Source organism: Varanus komodoensis, unplaced genomic scaffold (genome assembly GCF_004798865.1).
Source record: "Varanus komodoensis strain SLA01 unplaced genomic scaffold, ASM479886v1 scaffold1, whole genome shotgun sequence".
Classification (NCBI taxonomy): domain Eukaryota; kingdom Metazoa; phylum Chordata; class Lepidosauria; order Squamata; family Varanidae; genus Varanus; species Varanus komodoensis.
The window spans coordinates 130,169,670-130,192,309 of record NW_025335268.1 but is presented as its reverse complement, the minus strand read 5'-3'; the positions used below and the strand labels follow the sequence as shown (position 1 = coordinate 130,192,309).

Sequence of the window (22,640 nt, the reverse complement as noted above, 5' to 3'; positions counted from 1 at the left end):
GATGTTTCGAACGCCCCAATGGGACACAGCAACGCCACCAGATACCCAATGAGAAAAATAGGGAGGAGAGTCCAGCCGAGTAGGTTGCACCGCCCTCTCAGCTAGGCGCATCTCCTCTGCTGGACGAAGTGCGACCATTTTGCAGGGGGGAGCGGCGAGTGGTGGCGATTGACGGTGCCAGAGCCGAGTCTGGGGCGCGGGGCGGCGGACTGAATCGCTGGACCCGGGGCCCGACCCCTCCGCCCGGGAGGGCGAGCAAGAACGCCCCCGTCCCTGCTCGCTTATTTTGCCTTCTGAGCCGCTAGCGCCCGCCTCAGGGCCTCCCTTGAGTCAGCCGAGATGTCTAGGCCTGTCAGGTGAGTCCTTTGCAAATGGAGAAAGGCCTGAGGCTGCTTTGGTTTCTCTTCTTGTAGGCCCTTTGCTGGGAAACGACTGGACTTGGCCTCGTCCCACGCGAGGGAGGGAAGACGGCCAAGAGGGGTATGGCGGGAGAAGCGAAGGGAGGGGCGTGTGCAGGCATGCAGCGTGCTGCTGCTGCTCCTCCTCGCAGTAGGCTGCACGCTGCTGCCGCCGCCCTGCAGGCCCCTTACAGGATGCAATGCTGCCCCTTAAGGTTAGTGCAAGCAAAGTCCGTGTCTCTTCGGGGAAGCGGCGTTTCTCGCCGACGCTCTTTATCTGTACATCGCTGGTGTAGCGTGAGTGAAAGCAAGGCCTGCGCCTCACTAGCTGAGAGAGGCGTGTGTCTTTGCTTGAGATAAGGGGGTGGGGTTGAACACGCGTTGTTAGCCTGCCTTCATTGTGTTATTTCGTATAGCAGTGCTGGTCCATCGGTCTTGGGAGACAGTTTGTTCGTACGAGAGAGGAGTTCGTAGTCGAAGATGCTCTTTTGGGGAAGGGGTGCATATGCGTGTGGTGTTCAGCGTGTTATTTTGCCGGGGACGGGGGTCTTTTTGCAGTAGTGAATTGATTGCGAAGCACTGATGAAGATAAATTTGTTTTCACGAATGAAGGGATGTCTAGTGTCATCTCACTCTTCAAGGAGCAGTAAGTAGATAGTGTGCATTTCTGTGCTTCTTTATAGATGTTCTAGCAACAGTACTGTAGGTTAGCTTAAGATAGGTTCAATCTCTGCAGAAGTATAATTGCTAAGTACGGATTTGAACACGCATCTCTTTGGGCTTTGTGCCCATGACTGTGTCCTTGCCTTGCCAGTTTAACTGAACTTAGTCAAAATGTTGTAGATGCCTTGTTCACACAACAATCGAGGAAGGCTCCCCTGCCCCTGTTCCTGCAGGAAAAGGAAGTGAAAAGCGTATTGGCTTAGCTGAGGCACTCCAGGCCCAAAGTTATTGACTGGAATGCTTCCGGTCTCAATTTCTGCAGCAAAGTGGGACAAGGGGCTTCTGTTCATACTACTGTTCCGGCCACACCATCGTATTCTCCACCTACAGTGGTAGAAGCACAGTAGCCAGGCAGTTTCTTGCCACTCTGGCTGTTGGTGATTACAATGTTGCTACTAACCACAGTTTTTAGTTTTATTACTAAAGCCAGGCAGAAGTTGTGAACCTACTTAATGCATTTCTATCCTTTCTGGATATTTTAAATTATTTTTGTAACTATAACCTCTTTTAGAGTAGACTGAAGTAATGACTTGGCCTAGTCTCTCATTTTAGGGGCTGGAGAGTCTGCTCCAGTCATAGTCCACTGCAACACTGACCTTTGAATCACACTGGTTTTATGCAGTCTTTGAAGCAGTGTTTTGCAAAGACTTCTTTGGTTTCCTATTATGATTCTGAACTGTCACAAAATAAATATCTGTTTTGTTTGCTTAGATCAGTTACACCTGCAAGTTTTAAAACATAGGACTGTTTAAGCTTGATTAGTAACTGTAATTACAGTAAGATTCCTGCCCCAACTTGTTCACCAGTACCTTAATTGTGTAGTTCTTCAAGGGACTGTTATTTAAGACAGAATAAGTTGAAGTATAGTAACACATCTGCTGGGAACTATAAACCAATATTAAACATATCTTTGCAAGGAGAACAACTGAGATGCTGATGAAAAGAAAATGGAATTATAATTTGTGTACCTGTTAAAATGCTGCATAAGTACTGCATACAAAGGTGTCCTATTTATATTGTCATCGGGTGGTTCTAAAGATGCTTTGGTCTTAAATCAGCATTAATAAATGCAAACTAAGATAACATAGCATAGATTCTAAAGTGGGGCTGGCAGTCCTTGGAGTTACCCAGACCTGCAGAGAAGTAAACCTTTTAACTCACAAATGCATCCTAAATAGCAGATCATATCACTTAGCATTCAGTAGAAAACTATATTTCCATTGGCCTGGATAGTTATCTTCGTAAAGTGTGCTTCAGTGTCCCATTTAAAATAAATTTATAGTACCATTTCCATTCTTAATTAATGTATATATTAGTATTAGCATCTTAATTAGAAAGTGTGCACACTCATCCCTTCTTGGAGATAGAGTTTATGAATGTGAAATGTAAATTTAATTTATAGCTGAATAGATTGATTTGAGTGGTTACTTGTGACATAGAATGCAAAAGTTACCTGTCATTGTGATCAGTTTGAGACTTGGGTTATGATAGGCAATGAGATTCATTCATCTTCAGTAACATGTGAAAGGAATTATTCTGTTGAAAATATATGCATCAGACTAAAGTACAAGCTAACATGGTAAAAGTGGAGCAGCTTGTTTCATTCTGTACAAACTTTCAATCCTTTTCTGCTTTTGATTAGAGAAAAATAAAGATAGCAGTATATTCTGTTCAAATAATATTTCGTGGGCTTGGGGGAGCTATTTTATCCATAATTACTGTAATACCATGTGGTGGTGATGGTGGTTATACTAGTAAAGATTTTAAAGGATATCTCCATCCTACTGTGATTTGTTAGGGGTATTTTTCAGAGTTGGAAGCAGTTTGAAAGGGATCATTGCTTCTAGTTGTACACTCATGCATTGTTATTTCCACGTAGATAGGTGTTGCAGGTTTTTATATTGTGTTTCTGGCTGTATTGTATAGAAAAGAGCCTATTTTTCAACAACAGTTAATTAAAACTTTCATTGGGTAATTATAGTGTTAATTTCTCAACTTTTATTTAATATTTTTAATTTTTTTACTAGAATATGTAGCTTAAGGATGCAGCAGCTTTCTGCTACATGTTAACCATCTTGATTCATATTTTTAAATTGTATGGATCAGATAGTTCAATTTGTATGATGTATGTTCTTAATGTAGTCAAGATCATTTTAATAACTGGTATGCAATACTTTTTAAATAGCTGCCAATGTCAAATTTTCTCTTTAAATAACGCACCCCATCCACCCCCAGTAGATTCCAAACTTCTGGGCATTTACATTTCTACTTTCAGGTGAACTTGTGGGTATTGTAGTGGTGGTGGTGGTGGATGAGTTGAATGAGCCAACTAGGAATAGTGTGTTTCTAGGTTATTTAACTTAATGGGAACCAAAACACACTCTTGCTGCTGTTCATTCATGGAGTAAACATTTAAATCCTGCATGGCTGTGACATCTGAAGTGAACCAGTGTCTGTGCTTCCACCCACACGCTCCCTATGCAGTGTTTCTAGTTATATACTACATGGTGATAGCTTTATGCTAAAATCATGATTAAACATAATATCTCTATTTAGCTCATGGATTTGCCCTATGCTGATCAATTATGTAATGAAATTTGATAAATCATGAACAGTGGGGATCCCCACTCACACATCTGGAAATCTTAAGGAATTACAGGTTAAATTCCCCATTCATATTTGCTCTCATTAAGTTGATTATCAACATCCTAGATTATATAATCTAAAGATTTAAAAGCCATGCATGTTAAATACAACATACATTTAGTGTTATTTGGAGGTAGGTCCTTTGCAAGATATCAGACATTATCCATAAGAACAGAATCTAATGACTTTTTCAGCAAAATTTAATCCATTTTTTTTTCAAAACAGATGATTTTGATGCCCATTATATGCTAGGCAGGCTCTTCTGATAGAAGTTACTGAAGAAGCTGAATAAGATAATGTTCAGCGCTAATTCGTATACAGGATCTTGTCTAAGGAAACAGCAGAAGGAAGAAATAAATAGTAAAGGAAGTGGACTGGATTGTATTCTGTACCAAGCTACAATCAAAGGATTTTGTGCACTTATTCCACAAGGCAGACCATAGCTAAGAAGAGGACTGCCATGTAAAATAAACATATAAACAGCCGAATTCCAGTGGGTGTTGACAGGTGTTGCAACTAGCCAGATTTCATGACTTTAACAAGGCTGATCTTCAGACAATCCAGAGAAGGGAGGTAGGTTTACATGGTGAGCATTGACCAAACTAGCAAGGGACTTTGGCAACCACAGGTTTTTGCTTCACTGTGAAGATCAGCCAAAAATTGTGGGTCCCTGTTGGACTTAAAAGGTTTTTGTCTGAAACTGCTTTCAAATACATCAAGCTGTAAGGAAGATACTATTGGCTGATGCACAGATGCAGTAGAATTAAGTCATCTAAAAAAAACCAACAACAGCAGATGTAACTCCCTTTAAATCAGTTCGTAAAGAGGCAGATTGGGTGGATGTAACACCCTGGCATTTATGTCTGAGAGATACCAATGGCCTTGTGTTCTTGGCATCTGTTTTCATTGTGCATGGAGAGGAACCTTCTAGATAATATCTGGGATGTTACAAAATAGATGTTAGATACTCATTGAAGAAGTATTTATCAAATTATAAAAAGTTTCAGCAACAGCATTTATATTGTTTCCACAGATTAATTGGTATTTAAACAGCTTGCTTCAACTGGGGGGTTGGGCTGTGTTGTGGAGCTCCTCCCCCCACCATGTGACATTTTCCCTGGTCTCCATGCAGAGTGCCAATGTCTGGAGGGGAAGAGCCAATACACATAGAGCTGTAGCTGTAGGATTGAGTGGAATGAGACATTCATACTAGTTGCTGAAATTTCTTTCCAGACTTGAAAAAGGGACGTGCTCTGATCCTACAGGAAATGGATTGTTTCCTGTTTAGAGCATTGCCTTTCTTGTAGCCTGGGAAAAGTCTTCAGAAGCCTTTGAAGAACTCATAGGAGCAATCACTCTGAACACTCACCTATCTGCCCTGTAATAAATCCAGCATGTCAACTGTGGATGAAAAAAATGCATCAAATTGAAGATGGCAGGTTTTAGTATCCTGTTATATTGGTTTATCTCAAAAATAATTTTTTTTTTGTGATTAAAGTTTACTCCTTTTTGCTATCTTACTGGACTAAAAGAATAGAACCATCATAATGCAGTGCCACTAACCCAGTCAGTCCAGAAAGATATACTTTATTGCATTGCATTTGGGGAGACTTAATAGGCTACATGCTCACAGTCTCTAAAAGCATTCATCAGCTGGCATGATCAAGACATGTACTATTCCTAAGAGTCTTGGATTATTGATGTTTCGAAGTGATTGAAATACTATTCAGTTTGTGTCAGCTTTTAGGGAGGATGCATTTTAGTTTAACTGCTACCATAGCACCCCATAAAAGATAGATTGAACTTCAGAGCAGATTTGAAGTTTCTCTCATTTTGTCTAAATACAGAAATTGTGGTTTTTGCAAGTCATTTTTGTTAACAAACTTGGTATTTGGGCAAAACAGGGAACTGCATTTTCCCCCCCAAGCTACAAAGTAAAGCTTGCAGTTTCCTCACCTAAGGGGAAAGAAGGCAAAGTATGACCTGAGACTTGTTGCAGCACATCCACATCATAACAAACCAGTTGTTTGTTGTGATCTCTGAATGTAGCCATTGTGTATGTGCCTAAAATGTAGAAAAATGTATGTGGAAAAGACATTGCACTTGCAGCTTTGTATAAACATCACTATTTTGAGATATTTGCATTCCTCAACTGTGCATATGCAGTGGTATGAGATAAAAATGCATCTTCATTCATTTAATCTATCAGGATTTGGGACACTATTTTAATGAAGACTTCCTTTATCAGTAATGGAAAGACGGTTTCCACAATTCACTTTTTTTTTTTTTTTAAGAAAGTTTTCTTTTACACTTTACTAAATCCTTAACCAGTTTACAAAAAAGGGAAAAAATAGAAACACTGCTAAAATAGTGGCTTCTTTACAGCAAGTACCTGAACTGGATTATTCCAAATTATTAATGAAAACGCCAGTGTTTGCAGAACATTGTGTCTCCAGCTATTGTTGTTTGACTATTTCTTGATTGTGCACAAGCAAGTATTCCACAAAGCCAAGTTCTACACAGTGCCATTCCTGACCTTGTGGAATACACTGTAGATGACAGTTTACATTTGTATAGTTTAAGTTAAGTGAAATCTCAAGTGAGAGCTCTTTGCCTACAGCATCAGGAGCAAACCTAGCAGCATTGCAAAATTGCTTCTGCTGGCCCCTTTCTCTGAAAGCGAACACACACAGTCATCGCTGCCCCTGACTACTTGGTTGCAAGGAACCTCCCATGTAATCTGGGTTTCTGTTCACAAAGCTCCTAAAGCAGAGTGAAAGGACTAAAAGAACCCACTATTGAAAGTACTGAAATTGCGAATTGAAGTAAAATGCATGTGATAGCCTACTGAGAGACATTACATCATGGTAGGTTGGGGAAAGCCAAAATCTGTTTTGTTGTTCTGATACAATTAGTACTTTAAAATTCTTGACCATTATTTAACTGGTCAATAATTGAATCTTTATAGAATTGTCAAATTTTCCAGTATTTCAGGAGAATGGGGCAGTTCCTTTTGGTATCTGCCTCTGTCTGTACATTGTGTATATAGTGAAGCTGCAAAATCAGGACAGCCTTACTTAGAATCTATAGGTGAAGAAGTAGTTTGTCTTTGTGTTGTAAAACTGATTGTAGATGCTATAAAATTTAACTCTATTCAAATGAATATCTTTTTCTGCCCTTTTAGGAATAGAAAAGTGGTAGACTACTCACAGTTTCAGGAATCCGATGATGCAGGTAACTATCATTCCTAGGCCAAAATATAGACACTGTTCAGTAGCTACTAAAAGACGAGGAAACAAATGCTTGAAAGACTAGAGGTGCTTCTATTTTGTATGTATGCTTTCAACTGCATAGTAAAATAGACATTTTAATAGGAGGGTGATACTGAGGTGCTATTTGGAATAGATCTGATGGAATTACTAGTATGTACAGCTTGTTTTAGTACAAGACTTCCATGATTTTGAAAAACTTTTGTTTTGGCCTCCTCCAAGTGAAATATATTAAGGTTTCCTGGGGGTGTAGGGTTGTTGTCTGCCCCCTTCTTGGAAAGCAGTCATGCTGTTGTTACTGTCTGATGAATGCACCAACAAAATATGGTGCATTCCTATGTTATTTCCAATTTTATTTTGTTGGCTTAATCTATAACTTCAAAAAGATCTGTGTCAAAGTAGAATCTGCAGGTCTTTCCAACATTTTCTTCTTTGTATGTTGTTTGAGTTCAAATTGTTGTAATTTCGGCCTTCTAAACTATCTATGTACCAGATATAGGTAGGGTGTGTATAAAATACTGAGTGTGACATAGAGGCTATAGCAGAGGACCACTGTGGAGTGCAGCATCTTTGAAAAAAATTAAGCCTTGCATTTTAATTATTATCTATACTGCAGCCTTTAACAGGCTTCTAGGGTGGCTTTAGGTTTTACACCAAGCATTGAATACCTGGCTTTTCCCCCAGGAAACACTTTGTCATCTTCCATTCAGAGGGCATGTTAGCTTGTATCATGAACTGTCTTCCTTGCTTGTGTCACAGAAAAGACTCAGAAACTCCCACAGGTAGTTACCTACCTTTTTAAGAGAACACTGCCTTGTCTTTCATTGAATCCTTGTGCAATGAATGGATCCTGAGATATTCAGTTGATTCACAAGGAACTAACGAAGTCTCTTGTATCTCACCATCGCGTTGTAAAAACGATGTATGTCCTAGAGCAAGCCCAGCAATCCACCATGGTCTCCAGCTACAGGTGATTGGCTTTGGTGGGCAAAACACTGGGAAAGCTTGTACATGGTCATTGATCTTCATATGTTGGAAACACTTCTACTTTTCCAAGGGATCTCTGTTGTAGGACACTACTCTTCACAAAAGTGTTTTTAAAAATATGGAGAGAACCAGCCACTGCTGCTTTCTACAGCATGGGATATAAACTAAATAGCAAAAGGCAATTTCCTAATCCCAGGTGTATATATACTTCTATTCAACTGATCACATAACCCTGCTGACCCTGTGAGCCTTCATCTAGCATCTTAAACAGCCGGATTTAACTTTCATACTTAATCAGACACATTTGAAACATTTAATATATCTCCTACCACCACCATCACATACTCACCCACACACTTGCTTTTTGGCAATGCCTTCTAATTGACTTATAAATGTTAACACACCTTACAGACAACAATAAAACATAATAGAGCACAACCAGTTTATTGAAACAAATCTTGATAACAAACTATACATCTGCATCTGGGAAAGCATTGATCTTTCAACACTTTTCAAGCATTCCATTGCTTATTTAAAACATTTATAACCCATCTATACCAGCAGGTCTCATGACAGCTTACAGTATAGCAACATAATTAAAGAACAATACAAAAACATATAATAAAATCCTACTATTAAAATACCATTAGACCTAAAAATACCGGGTAGATAAAATGTTTTTGGCCTGGTGAGCATTGGCATCAGGTGCACCGCTCTGGGAAGCAAGTTCCAGATTTGGGGCACTGCCACAGAAAAGGCCCTTCTCCAAGTAGCCAGTCTTCTGCTCTCCCTCAAGGAGTGCTCCTGAAGAAGGACCTCAGAGAAAAATCTTAAGATTCAGGCCAGGTGTATAGGGAAGGAGATGCTGTTTTCATGCAGATTTAGCAGAATGCTATACTTGGTGCTAACTTTTCAATGTTATATCATTTAATATTTTAAATTGACAAGCTTTCCCATTAAGCTTGTTTTATCCTGTTTGTTATGTAGATGAGGAATATGGCAGAGATTCAGCTCCACCAGCCAAGAAAATCCGTTCCTCACCAAGGGAAGCAAAAAATAAAAGGCGTTCTGGAAAGAATTCTCAGGAGGACAGGTAAGTTGGAAATTGACTCCTGAGTAGTTAGTCTTTTACATACAGGTTCATAGATTAGAGCTTCTGTATTTAAAGAAAATTCTCTTCCTGTGTATAGCGATCCATGCCCTAAGACTGTCAATAGCAGTTCTTCTCCCAGTGACCCCTCCGCATCATTTGAAGTAAAATAGTTGAGTTGATATCAAACAGTGCCCCCCTCCTTAGCTATGGAACATCCTCTCTGGGAGAAGCTTGCCTTCACTAATACCTTTCTTGAATCAAGCAAATACCTTTCTCTTTCCCCAAACATTTTAATATAATAATACATTTACATATTAACATTAAGATTTCACTTTTTGTTTTTATGGTGGCTTGGATGTGTTTTGCTCTTTTAAATTATTTTAACTGTCACTGGGTAATTTTCTTTAGCTTCTGGCTTCCATATTTGGGCTTCTGCCTTTGTCTAGTGCACGTTGCGATTATGTGTTGTGGATTTCATATAGTGTTGTCTTCCACTTGTAACCCTTCTGGGGTTTCCCATGCTTCTTTTTCCTTTTCACAAAACAAACAAACAAAAAACCCTCAAGGAGAAAAAGATGTAATAGTAGACTTCCTAACTTTTTAAGTCAGCGAGCAGAATTGGAATTTGAGAATACCATGGCACTCTCACAAAATGGCTGTCAAGGGGGAGTGTCATATTTATAAAACACTTGCTTTATGGGTATGAGCACTCACAAAGCATTATTTTCCCAGGAGGCAAACTAGTGAGAGCTGTAACTTGCCCAAGAACTAAGTACAAGTTGGAGATGGAAACTGAGCTTCGAAAGGCATTCACTCCCTTCCATCCAAATAAAGATACTGCTGAAGCACAACACTTTTGCAGCATACCATTTTTTAAAAATGCTTTTACTTTTTAAAGAAACTTAAATATCTGCCTATCCCAGAGCTAAATGATGTCTTTTGTTAGTGAAAGGAGTTCTCTGTTTGGAAGGAGCCCTAGATATAAGTAAATTAGAAAATTATCTTGGAATTAATAATAAATATAGGGTTCCTTGGAAAAGCACTTTGCTGCTTTTGAAGAACTCCTCTGTCCCCTCTCCACTGACTTCTGCAGGCAGGAAAGCTGGCAATCTAAAACAACCACCACTCTAACAACAGAAATGCTGCTTCCTAGTCTTTTTAACTTTTGCATTACTGTGTCCTTCCCTGCTGATTGGTGCACAATGAGATAGGAGAATTGAAAACCCCATGTGGCTTGGAGTACTTCATGAATGAGATAGGGCTATAAAACCATTGTTCCCTGGTTTTGGCTCACCAATGTAACAGTTCTAAGTTACTCCGTAGGTTTCTGTGTTCTCCCCTGCTTTGTAACTAGAGACATATGCTAGAATGTTCTGCACTGCAATTTTCTGACAATAATGGCAGGCGCTTGGTCTGAAAAAGACAACCAGTGAGACAGCCTGTGTAATACACGTTATGGACTTCAAACTAAAAGTCTTTAGTACCAGGAGTACTATTCAAGGCATTGTTCCTTCCACTGAAGTACATTGCTTCTGAAAGTGTCACTTGCTGGACAAGCTTACTTAACTAATTGAACATGAAACTTCTCTTCCCTTAGTCTGGTTACAGAGAATATAGACATAAAATATTTTGTCACTGCTATCTAGATATGAAACTATATCAAAGTTCTCAGTAATATCTTCTGTAGGGAGTTAAGCAGGACTGTCTTTTTTCATTGAGAAGTGCCATTATCGCAGGACTAATATGTCAGGGGCTTTATGCTGGCTGTGATCTGGGCCCAAGCCAGCCCATACTCTTTCTCAGGACCATCACTACACATTCTTTATCTCCATCCATCACACACAAACACACACATACCTCTACCACTCTTTTCTCATTCTCCTCCGGAACTGAGAAATGGTGTGAAGGCTTTTAGCTAAATATAGTGGAAGCTCCCTCCACATTATTCTGGCATGTTGTACAAGGCTTTTCCTGTTCCCTTCCCTATGAGAATGGATTAAGGAGATCTGAGAAGTATGAGGGAAAGGGAATGAGAGCATTTGTTTGTAGAAAATGCATAATATGATAGGAACCATTAATAGAACACACTTTTTCCACTCCTTCCCCTTCCATCAGGAAGGATGAGAGGGAAGCACTCAGTTAGGGGGAAGCATTGTAAGTTGCATGGCAGACTAAAGAAGCTGCATAGGACCATGGGGGTGAGGCTGCTGACTGAATCTGGCCAGATTCCCAGCCCCTGTGTAAAGTATAGAAGGGTTTGTGAAATACTGTGAGTGTAAGTTTTACATTATCCTTAAATGGGTATGATGTTTGATAAGATGATTTATTCCTTTTTACCATATCAGTGCTTGAAGAAGTAGATTCCTTTTCCCTTAACAGCCCAAGAAGGAAAAGGACAAAAGTTAAAGTTGCACACAAGCTGCACATTATAATTTGTGCAGTGTGTTTTTTATTTGTTACGGTCTAATGTTAAATTCCTTGCAACTCTTGTTTCACAGTTATTTTGCCTAAATGTTTAAATGTTCACCTTGTAAATCAGTTTTTACAGTGTTGCTCCAGTTCTGAACAACATAGGGTGTTATTAAACTTGGTGTGCAGACTTTATAGTTAAACTGCAGTTTGTCTCCCTTAGCATCCTGTGTAACACCTTGGGAAGTATTATCATTGTTTTAGCAATTAAGTGAAATGGATCGTTGTCCTTAGAATAATATCATTTAAAAGTACTTTGGAAGATGATGTTTCAGAGAGAATAGTAAAACTCCACAGAATTAAGAACAGGTATAGTCAATTCCTTTTGTTCAGGTGATGCAATCTAACTGCTTTCGTCCTTTTCCTACCATAGAGATATCTTCTACTCTCAGAAGACACTATACTTAAATAATCTGTGACAGTACATAAAGTAGAACTGTTGAAATTTGTTTTCCTTTTTACAGTGAGGACTCAGAAAAGGATATAAAGACAAAGAGAGACGATTCACATTCAGCAGGTAGTCATGTGTATCATACAGTAGAGGTGGAGAACATCAGGTCTGGGGACCACACACAGCCCTCTTGGGGGGGGGGTGTTTCGATTTGGTTCCCCAAGAGTCCTCAAATGGCCATGATCCTTTGCCCAGCCCCACTCCCTCCCTTTCCCCCAGTCACCAATGGTTTGGTGATTTCCTGGATTTTATCAAGCTTTTTCTTAACTCTAAGAAGTTGAAATACAACTTCTATGCTAAGGCTATAATTACTAACTGTAAGAGCTTTAACACTGGCATTTTTGGTATTTTGGTCCTGTACCTTTAGCTTTTGGCCCTTTTCCCATTGCTTCCACTACTGGAATGCCCCCCTCCCCCCACCCAACCTTCTGCAGGATGGAATTCAGCTTGAGCTGAAAGATTTTGTATCCCATCAGTTAACCAACTGAAGGAGAATGTATTTTATAGTTTCAGTTGTTGTGAACCATCCAGAAAGCTTCAGCTATTGGGTGCTGTAAGAATGTAACAAATAAAATAATGGCATCTGTATCAGAATATGCAGTTTACTGCCGTACCATTACTTCAGCCTGAAAAGTCTTAATGCACCCTGCCTGAAATCATAATAGGATTGAACTCATTTTGTTTTTGTTCTGCACTTGCTCACTGTTTATTTAGCACCAACTCCTGACACAGAGCCTTATTATGTGTTTCCCTGTAGTAGATAGACATCTAAAAGTCATTTTCCCCATTGTTTTCTCTCAGATGAAGATTTTGGTAGTGAAGATGACTTAGGAGCAGATGATGGCAAAGCTGATAGTGACTATGAGAGTTCACAAAAGAATAAAAAAGGAAAAAAAGTCAAACCTGAGAAGAACAAAAGAGCATCTTCCAAATCCAGGAAAAGAGCTGCAGGTAATGAATATGTAAATGAAGTTCTTTACTCTCTGAAAGTTGAGTTTTCCTATTTGAATAGGGAAACAATGCAAATAGCATACTAAATACATGTTAACAGCTACTAAGATATTGTATAGACATATTCAGATATCTTGGATTCAGTGATGCCACTTGTGGAATGGAAGCTGCTGGTGGAATTCTCTCTCCCCATACCCAGCAACCTGCCAGCACCACCTGCTGCCCAGTCTGTTGTATAGGGTTGGGGGAGCCTGTAGAACAGATTTGGAAGGTTGCAGTGGGACGAGAGGACACAGAGGTCCTGTTGTATGTCATGCAAAACTGGATTTAAACCAATTTATTTTAGGAAAAAACTGAGGAAAATAAGCAACTCGGCTTATATAAGCAAACATTCATATTAACTGTGAGGATGGATATGCAAAGTGAGACTTGAACTACTTCTAAATAAGTTGTTTGAGACATTGTGGAGACTGAAGGCATTTTATTCTCACACACAGGGTAGATTGGAGGTTAAAAGTGGATCTAGCCAATTGCCATTACCCCAGTATTCTTAGTCTCAGTTTTAACTCTCAGTTTTTGTTCATATTTTTCATATGTGTATATCCCACATATCTTTACTAAGATGAGAGAGCCATAGAAAGGACAGGAACAGTGTGCTCTGAGTGAAGATATGTCACAATAATTAGTTTGCCTTCTGACTTACAAGCTGGAAAGCAGCATGTTAACCAATGCTGGATGTTCTATTAACTTTACAGATTGGTATCTTGGATTGAGACATCACAAATTAGACGCTTTCAAATATTTGGTGTACAACAAATCTCAGTTACATCATAGACAGACTTTTATTTCTGCCTAGTATTTTCCTTGTTGCTAGTTGGGAATGTCTGCTAAACTGTCCATTTTCATTGCTTTCTGGTGACTTTGTAACAGAGGACAGTGAGGATGAGAAAGAAGACCACAAAAATGTGCGTCAGCAGCGACAGGCAGCATCTAAGGCTGCTTCCAAGCAACGAGAAATGCTCATGGATGATGTGGGCAGTGAGGAGGAAGATCAGGAAGAAGAAGAGGCAGCATTCCAAGAAAGTAAGTGGCATTAAATGGTGCACACACACATGGAGAATAGGAATAAGCTTGATAAACTACACTGTGTTTGATACTGTGTCCTGGTTAAGTTGCCCAGACAAGTAAACCTGCTGTTTCAGCTTCTTGGACATTGAGTGCTACCCATTTTTAATGTATCAGTTTTGTCTGTTAGCAATAGAGAGAGAAGAAGAAAGCCCATCCCTTCAGTCAAGACCTTTTAGATGTAAGAGAAGTTTTTGAGCAGTATTTCCATCATCAAAGACAAACTTACCATAATAGCCACTGTTCTATCTTCAACCTTGGACAACAGACTAAACAGACCAATATTCTGTCCTATGTTAAAGGGCTTCAGATACCCTCATGTTCTTATTTAGTTAACCCCAAAGTTTCAAAGTATGTGTTAAAATATCTGCATTTTAAATATTGCTCTCTAGTTTGACTGTTGGATGAATGACAGGTATTTGTTATGAATGACAAAAGACGGGGACTCATGAAATTTGCCATGTTCAAATAGAAACCCAGTGAATCAGTGAACTAGAATCATGGACACCAGAATTCAAAACCTGGAACTCCTATTATAGGAAGCAGTAAGGTATCGCTATGCCATACATAATACACCACTGGCATTGGCACCAGAGAGTGCTTTTACAGTTTTCTGCAAGATAAAAGACCATATTAAATAAGAGCAATCATAACAGGCTGGGAAGGGTGTTGATACAGAATCTGCAACAGCTGGTATAGGGAAATGTTAGTCTGATTCTGGGCAATTTGTGGGAGGAGAAATTTGCCTCTGTGTGTGTGTGTGTGTGTGTGTGTGTTTATTTTAAATAATATGCCACTTTTCACAAGTCATTACATTTATGTAAGGAAATACAGAGACATAGAAGTCATGATTTCTCCAGATTCTAGCAAATTCTGTTCAAGATGCAGAAGCCAAGTATGCTGACTCCTATCCCTTGATCAACCTACCAGACTCTCTCCCTCATTCTGTCTCTCTTCCAAGTGAACAAGGACAACCCTTCTTAGAGACATTTCATTCCTCTCTCTCTGCACAGAAGATTCTGGCAGCGATGAAGATTTCCTTGTAGATGATGATGATGATAGTGACTATGGCAGTTCAAAAAAGAAGAACAAAAAAGTGGCTAAGAAATCCAAACCAGAAAGGAAAGAAAAGAAAATGCCTAAACCAAGGCTAAAGGCTACAGGTGAGCTCAGATAACCTTAAAAGTGCTTCTGCTAGGAATGACATAATGGAGTTTGATTTGCAAGTGTATGTTTTCTCAGCTTTTCATACCTTGTGCTTAAAATAATATGAATCAAATTACTTCAGTCAAGCCATTTTCAATTTCACATCATTGCATGCCTTTTAATATTGTAGAGCTGTATGGTTATCAGTGTTTTGGAATAGGTCTTTTTTCCAAATTTTCAAAGAAAGGAGTAATCTGGAATATCTGCTTGGTTGCCATTGTTGTGTTCGAAATGCTTGCTTGGTGATGTCTGTGCCCTACCATATTTCCTTTCATTCCATTACAAATGAAACTGAGACGGTGAATTCTGACTTAAGTCCAGATTTACCCACTGCTATGCACATCTTGAAAAACTGTACTAATTTGGTTAAACATTGTCTTTAGAAAACTGGGTAGAAATGTCTATTTGAATACTTGGTTTTAATTACTGTTTTGGAAAGAATTGCTTGAAACACAGGTATATTTGATTAACATATTGAGAGGGAGGGAGATGAAACAATGTTTCTAACTTTAAGCCCCTTATGTGTTTAAGAGTTAATCCTTACAGTAGAAGCAGAAGTCATTCTGTATGAAAACTGCTTTTATCATAATTTTTGGCGCTCATACTTGTTGAGAAGACTTGAAAGGCAAGCCTCAGTTCTAAGAGTCTTGATGCCACTTTGAAGGTAGAATGCAAGCAAGAGCACACTGGGTTGCTGAAACACAACAGACAAGGAGCTCAAATATATTGCATACTTTTGTGTTAACCCTGTTACAAATTCTTCTGCATAAGGATTTCACACCAGTGCATGCTTTGTTCAGTAGCAGTATTGCAGTCTTGTTCCTAGATTACTAGACAGCAGTTTTAAGAAATAGGGAAAAACCTACTTATGTATGGATTGTGTGCCCAGGACTTGATCTTATTTATTAATTGTAAGATGCTTTGTTACCTTTTCTTCCTTCAGTTACACCTAGTCCAGTGAAGGGTAAAGGGAAGGGAGGCCGATCCACAGCTTCAAAGACATCGAAAGAAAAGACACCATCCCCAAAAGATGATGAAGAGGATGAAGATGAGGATGAATATGAGCCTGAAAGTCCTCCACGAAAGAAGAAATCTGCTAGTACTCGTCCAGACAAATCTGAGGATGAAGGGTCTGAAGATGAAGTCCCATCTGGTGAAGATTAAACGGTGGTATGGGAGAGAAACTTTTTTGAGAGAGAGTAAGAAAAAGAGAATATACTTAGGGGGTAGAACATGGATTTGGTTGTGGCTTGACTCATGGGCTGTGAATGCCACCTTTACTTTAGCTGTTTAAATAGTACAGTTCTTTCTTCTTTTTTTAAAAAAGAACATTTACACAATAATGTTTTGATGTCGCAGTCTGTTGGCCATTCTGTTCACCCCAACCAAATCTGAAAGCCATTTAGATTTAAATTAACAACTTACTAAAGATATATTTTTGAAGGCTTACTGCAGTTGTAAAAGCAATAAGGTTGAGGCTGACACTTGGAGGATCAGAGTTAACAAATAGCATAGGTTTTCCAAATTGGGAAACTGTCTAAGGCAACTTGCTTAATTGAATCCAAAACAAACATATTCTTGCACATAGAAGTTCTGTTGACATAAATTCATCTGTAGAATATGAATTATTTTGAATTGTATCAAGGGTTTTACGTTCCAATATTCTGAATGTTTGGGGTTCCACAATTTATTTCTAATGGCCAAGGTAATTTTAATGACCACTGGGTCTTTTCTGTATTTCAGTCTTTAGAAAGGCCCTATCTGTTCATGCCATTGATAGTCCTTCCTTTTCCTGGTTAGGATAGCATTCCAGCTGGCCAAAATACATTTTTTCCTTCCAACTCTTGCTTTGAATTTTTCATATTTCTATGCTGCTTTGAATCTTTGTGTAAAATGTATAGTCTGGTTTCAGGGAGACATTGGAAGCTGAAATTACTATTTTAAGTTTGGGGAGGGGGCTGATGTAGGTTTTTCTTTACAAATTTAACCATTTATACAATTTCTATAATTTTGCAGTCTCTGTTTCAACAAGTGTTACTTTACCTTGATAAACATCAAAATATGAGTCACTTCTACCAGCAAAGGATATAATTTGCCCTTATCCATCAGTCCATTACTGATTTTAGTTCCCTTTCTTCCTTCAGAACAAATGCTGCTTCACTGTCAGGTGTTATCATCTGATTATCAGAAGCCATTGTATCGAGATTAGGCAAAGAACAGGGTATGAACTGGAAGACATAAGGGATGTAGCAGATAATTGGTGCATTGTGAAATAGGATATCCTGCCAGTGCACAGTATATTTGAGAGAGGGGCATGTCCTTGCATCATTATGGCTATTGTAAATAAAAAAAATAGCTTTAAATTTCTGCCCTTGATAAAGAAACTGCAGTATTTAATGTAAGTTGGAGTGCCACCTACATTATGCTTTAATCTTGTACTGTTGTATTAAACACTTTCAGTTGTAATCTCATTCAAATTGAAGTTGAATATTACTGTTCTGAAGCCAGATCATTTGACATCTGTATATTACACTGAAAGGTTAATTAGACTAGTGGGTGCAATTCATAAGTATTGGTTTCAAGGACCGGGGTTGCCTGATTAGTATTGGAAAGCCAAAGTGAAGGATGAGTAAGTAATGACATTTTTTTTTACACATGCTTGCCCACAAACATAGATATGCATTTTTAAGCCTGGGCCTCCCCCCCCCCCATTAATAGTATATTCATGTCTAATTAATTTCCCTTATAAATCTGTTTCTGATTTATCAGAGGAATGCAAATTCATCCTGGTTTGAAGTGACAGTTTTGATCTAGACAATGGTTCATGTATATTGAACAGTACCTACAACATGAAAACAACCTGAATTGTTCTTGGACAGAAGTAAATCCATGTTGAATCACTTTTACCAATTTAAGGCTGAATAATTTTGACACTTCAGGCATGAAGATGGTATTCTCCTTTCAGGGTGTTGAGTCCAAAATGGTCTTACACCATTCTATAAGTGAAATATTTGGTGATAACTTGTTCACCTTCTCCAGATGTAGAACTGTTGGCATGGTTTCCTCTAATCTTTGTAGTCAGCCAGTTGTTTATTAGTGTCTGAATATATATCTGCTAATCCAGAATTGTTTTGTAGAATATCCATTTTCCTTAGTATCCTTTGTTCAACAAATACAACTGTGTATAATAGTTATTGAAGAAGTCATTAAGACTTTGTTATTATCGACTATTTGAAACAGTTATAGCCTTTAATTTTGTGAAATAATTCTATCAGATATTATATATGATGGCAAACAGATTTCTTTACCTTGATCCTGTGAAACCCAAACTCTGGCTAAGAACTATGCTTTTACTGGAGTTTGCTAATGTCCATCTTAGAACCAAACATTTTAGAAGGCCCTGAAAATACTAATGTAGTTAATAACTGCTTGTAATAGCAGTAAAATAATGTCTATATTAAAACATTTTACTCTTTTACAGAATTCAGTTTTATACTCTGTCTCTCTGTGCATATTGCTTTTGAATGCAGTATTTTAGGGATGCAATAGCAGTATCAGTTCATTACTTTGTTCCATGAAATAAGCATTGCCAGAAAACAAACAGGCATACTCTAGTGTGCATTACTCACCCTACATCATTTGCTTTTTGGGAACGGGAGGTTATTTAATATCCTAGTATAAGCATTTATTGCAAATTTGATGGAAAATCAAAAGCAAATGTGTTTAGTGTATCTTAAGTTTCACAAGTAATTGGGAGAACAAGAAGAGTATAAACAAACATTCAGTGAGGTTTTTAAAGGGTATTTGAAGCTTACCTTTTGGATATGACTAGATGGTTGTCATAGTGCTGAAGAGAAAGCCTGGACACCTGGAAAGTGAATATCCAATATTCTTTTTGTAATGGCTTTTCTGTTCAGTCCATTGTGTTAAGACAAATCAAAGCAGCTTAAGCACAGTGATTGGTTTTATTTACATAAAATTTATGTTTTAGACATTTTGGAAGATAGGGGAAATTTTATATACTTTCAGGTGGTCTGTAAACCCTTCTCAACTCATTAGACATGTCATAAAGTTGCTGAATATACTCCATAATATGTCTGCACCAAGAACCAAAACTGTTAATTAGATGGATTGAAATACTTTTAAAATAGATTTTAAATGGATTACCCCCAAGTACAACAAACAGCTAAACTAAGGAGTGGAACTTGGCAAGGGGAAAAGCTGTAACATGCTGGAAGCTTATGAGCTGTAGAAATCGGTGCTTTTGCTTTATGTAATTTTTCTGTGGAGTGTTTATTTTTTTATAACAAATCATAATGTTGGCACATGATTTTATAAAATAAAAGGAAATTGATTCCCATGATTTAGGTATTTGGGAAGTTATATTAGTACTTTGTGAGGGAGAATGACTTTCCCTCCCACCTCTTCAAGTAGGCACTCTATGAGGCCTGCATTCACCCATTACTGAAACCTGGTAGCTCCTCTCATCTCCCCCCCCCCCCCCACATTGATCCACTGCATTCAAAGAAACTACTTGTGGAATTTGGGGCCCAACGCAAACTGGATAGTGAATCCCTCTTGTGTTTGTCTGTGATAGTTTACCACAAGGCAGTTTCTGGGTATGGACATACTGGTAATGTTTTTAAAGACTGATAATTAAACTAAACTGACACTTGCCTTGGGTATTCCTCCTTCTCTTCATAGTCATTTCAGTTTTCTGCTTCACCTTTTGTTGATCTCTATTCAAGTCTCTATTAACTCTTAAAGCAGAAGTTTCCCCTTTTCAAGTCAGTTCAAACATTTGCTGCATGCTGACTTAATGTGTTGGCCACTTTGAACGCTTTGGTTGCCCCATCTGCCCCTGTACAAAACTGTAGACAATGAAATGGTTCCATCAGTTTGAGCATGCTTGGTGTGACTGCAAGATTTGTGCATATGCTTTGTATATCTGGGGAGGGATTTTTTTAACAAGGGGGGGACAGGGGTTTGGGGCAGAACAGTACACAAACTTGCTTAAGCCACAATTAATGAAAACCCCTTCAAGTATCTTGTGTGAGTGGGAGTGAGTGCGCATGTGTGTGTGCATGCGTGGATGTTCGTCTGACAATTTATGTGTGTTAGAAATTTGTGAATTTTACTTTTCCTGCAGAAACAATTATTACAAAAGTGTATATAAGAGAATTACATAATTTGTTTACTAGGAACAAGTCACCATGTAAAACCCTGAACTATTCTCAAACATAAGAGATAAAAGGACTCTAAGTGGGGCAAACATCCTTAGCATCAGCTAGGAGTTGCTGATAAGGAATGCAGTGGATATTTGTCTTGGGTATTCACTACCCTGTTGGATTCTCAGCTTCCCCTGGGATTTTTCATGAATGGCTGTGAAAGACAGATTGATGACTTAAGGAATATTCTTAAACCCAGGTGCCAAGGTCAACAGTCATGATAATAGCCAGTAGGGTTGTCATTCCCTTGACAATGAAATCTGCAGCATGGTACTAGGAGTTCAGTTTGAATGTAACATTAATGCTTTATTTAAAAATGCATTTTTTAAAGGGGGGGTTGAAGTGAACATGACGTTGTTGACCATGTTCGTGAATTATAGATGCAACATGCATTGGTAGAATTGTGTGATGGTCTTTTGTGCTACTTAATTTTACATATTCCAGTCTCTGTATGTACTTGCAATTTAAAAAAAATAACAATCCCTGCTTTGCTTTTTATTGAAGGGTTCCCAGGACTGCATATCTGCTCCTGAGCTCTGTTTTAAGTATGTGTATCCTTGGCTTGTATTTTGTATTAAAAGAAAACATGGAAAAGAACCCTTTATTGTTCAGCATGTTGGAATTGTGTCCCCCTCATTTTTCTTTCTCTCTCTCTCCCTCTCTCTCTCTTCCCCCCCTCTTTTTTGTTTTGAATATATTAAGCATCTTATTCTTCTGTATCTTATTTTCTTTTGTAAACTTTTTGGTTTTGTTTAAAAATGGCTTTATAAAAGGGCTTTTATAACCCATACACATGCCTTCTGTGGTTTTTCCAGTCCTTATGTGCCTAGTATAAATCCTGCATTTGCTTTTTAAAAAAATCACGTGTGCAAGTAAACTGACAAATTCTGTGCAAGACCATTTATCTTTAAAGATTCACATTCAGAGTCAGCTACTGTTTCAGACCTTAAAATGTGTATGCTTTGCAGAATCCTGTGCGTATTTACTCAAGTGGGATCTGCTGGTGCTTGCTTGCTAGTGATGTCTTAAGAATTGCATTCTGAGATAATGCCCTTCAAACTACAGCCATATTAAGGAGATTCTCCAGGTTTTGAGATTTTGATGGAACTTTTCCTGCGTGACCTTTTGAGCTACTGAATTCAAAGGGTACTGTTCAGTATTGAGCAGAAAACATGACACTGACATCAGCTATTTAAGAGCCTGCTCTTGTAACCACACGGTTAAATCACCTTTGAATGAAAGCTAATAACAATTATTCCAGACATGATAGAAGCTTGACTTGAAAAAAATCACAATTTGTTATAAAACTATAGACCAGCCTTCTGGTATGCTGCAAAGATGGAAATGCAATAATCCAAAGTGGCTGCCAAAGTAACTACATCTCAAAATGTGTAACAGTCCAACATCCAGTTCCCCATTGCTGGCAACTCCATACAACAGTGCAAAATTTCTTTTATGTTCTGGGAACCGCTATACCATTCACAAATTTTAACTGAGCTGCTCAATTTTGTACAAGCTAAAAAAATGTAAAAAACTTATTTTAGACTTTATCATAGTTAAAATTAGATTGCTCACTTTGTAATGGGGTGGTGCACTATCCTTAAGAAAGTCACATTAGATCCATAGCTGCTTAATAACTATTGCCCCAGTGCTAATCTTTCCTAGGGAAGGTGCCTGAAAGAGTGATGGCTGCACAGCTTTGGTCTCTGTTGGGGAAAAAAAATTCTAGACCAAAGGTGTTCAACCTTTTGGCTTCTCTGGGCCACATTGGAAGAAAAAAACTTTCTTGGGCTGCACATTAAGTACACAAACACTAATGAAAGCTGATGAGTAAAAAAAGAAAAGTGCATAATTTTTGTGATATTTGCCACCACAGATAAGCAAAAAGCTCCTCACATAATCCTAATTATGCGGCACCCCATTCAGAGAGTCTTAAAATCATTGCACGGTTCCAAGTTTGCTATCACTAATATGGAAAATGAACATATCGAAGTAATATAACCAATGATTTTTAAATATTTTTATTATAAAACTAAAAAAGGGCAACATAAAACTAGTGGGATATTTCACATATTTGAGAAACGAATGCATCAA

General features: G+C 38.4%; 1 protein-coding gene across 3 annotated transcripts; it reads left to right on the top strand.

Annotated features, from left to right (window-relative positions):
- The first annotated feature begins 110 nt into the window (after nt 1–110).
- On the top strand, nt 111–21,336 carry NUCKS1 (nuclear casein kinase and cyclin dependent kinase substrate 1). Of its 3 annotated transcripts, XM_044446109.1 has the most exons (9): nt 111–356; nt 957–1,044; nt 6,952–7,001; nt 9,011–9,116; nt 12,050–12,102; nt 12,838–12,987; nt 13,918–14,070; nt 15,126–15,275; nt 16,262–21,336. In XM_044446109.1, exons 2-9 carry the CDS (start codon nt 1,013–1,015, stop codon nt 16,480–16,482), a joined length of 915 nt encoding a protein of 304 aa, XP_044302044.1. In that variant the 5' UTR covers nt 111–356; nt 957–1,012; the 3' UTR covers nt 16,483–21,336. The 3 variants fall into 3 exon arrangements, with proteins under 3 accessions (XP_044302044.1, XP_044302052.1, XP_044302034.1); XM_044446117.1 differs by lacking the exon at nt 957–1,044 and having other exon boundaries at nt 112–356; XM_044446099.1 differs by lacking the exons at nt 111–356; nt 957–1,044 and adding an exon at nt 394–613.
- Nucleotides 21,337–22,640: the final 1,304 nt, after the last annotated feature.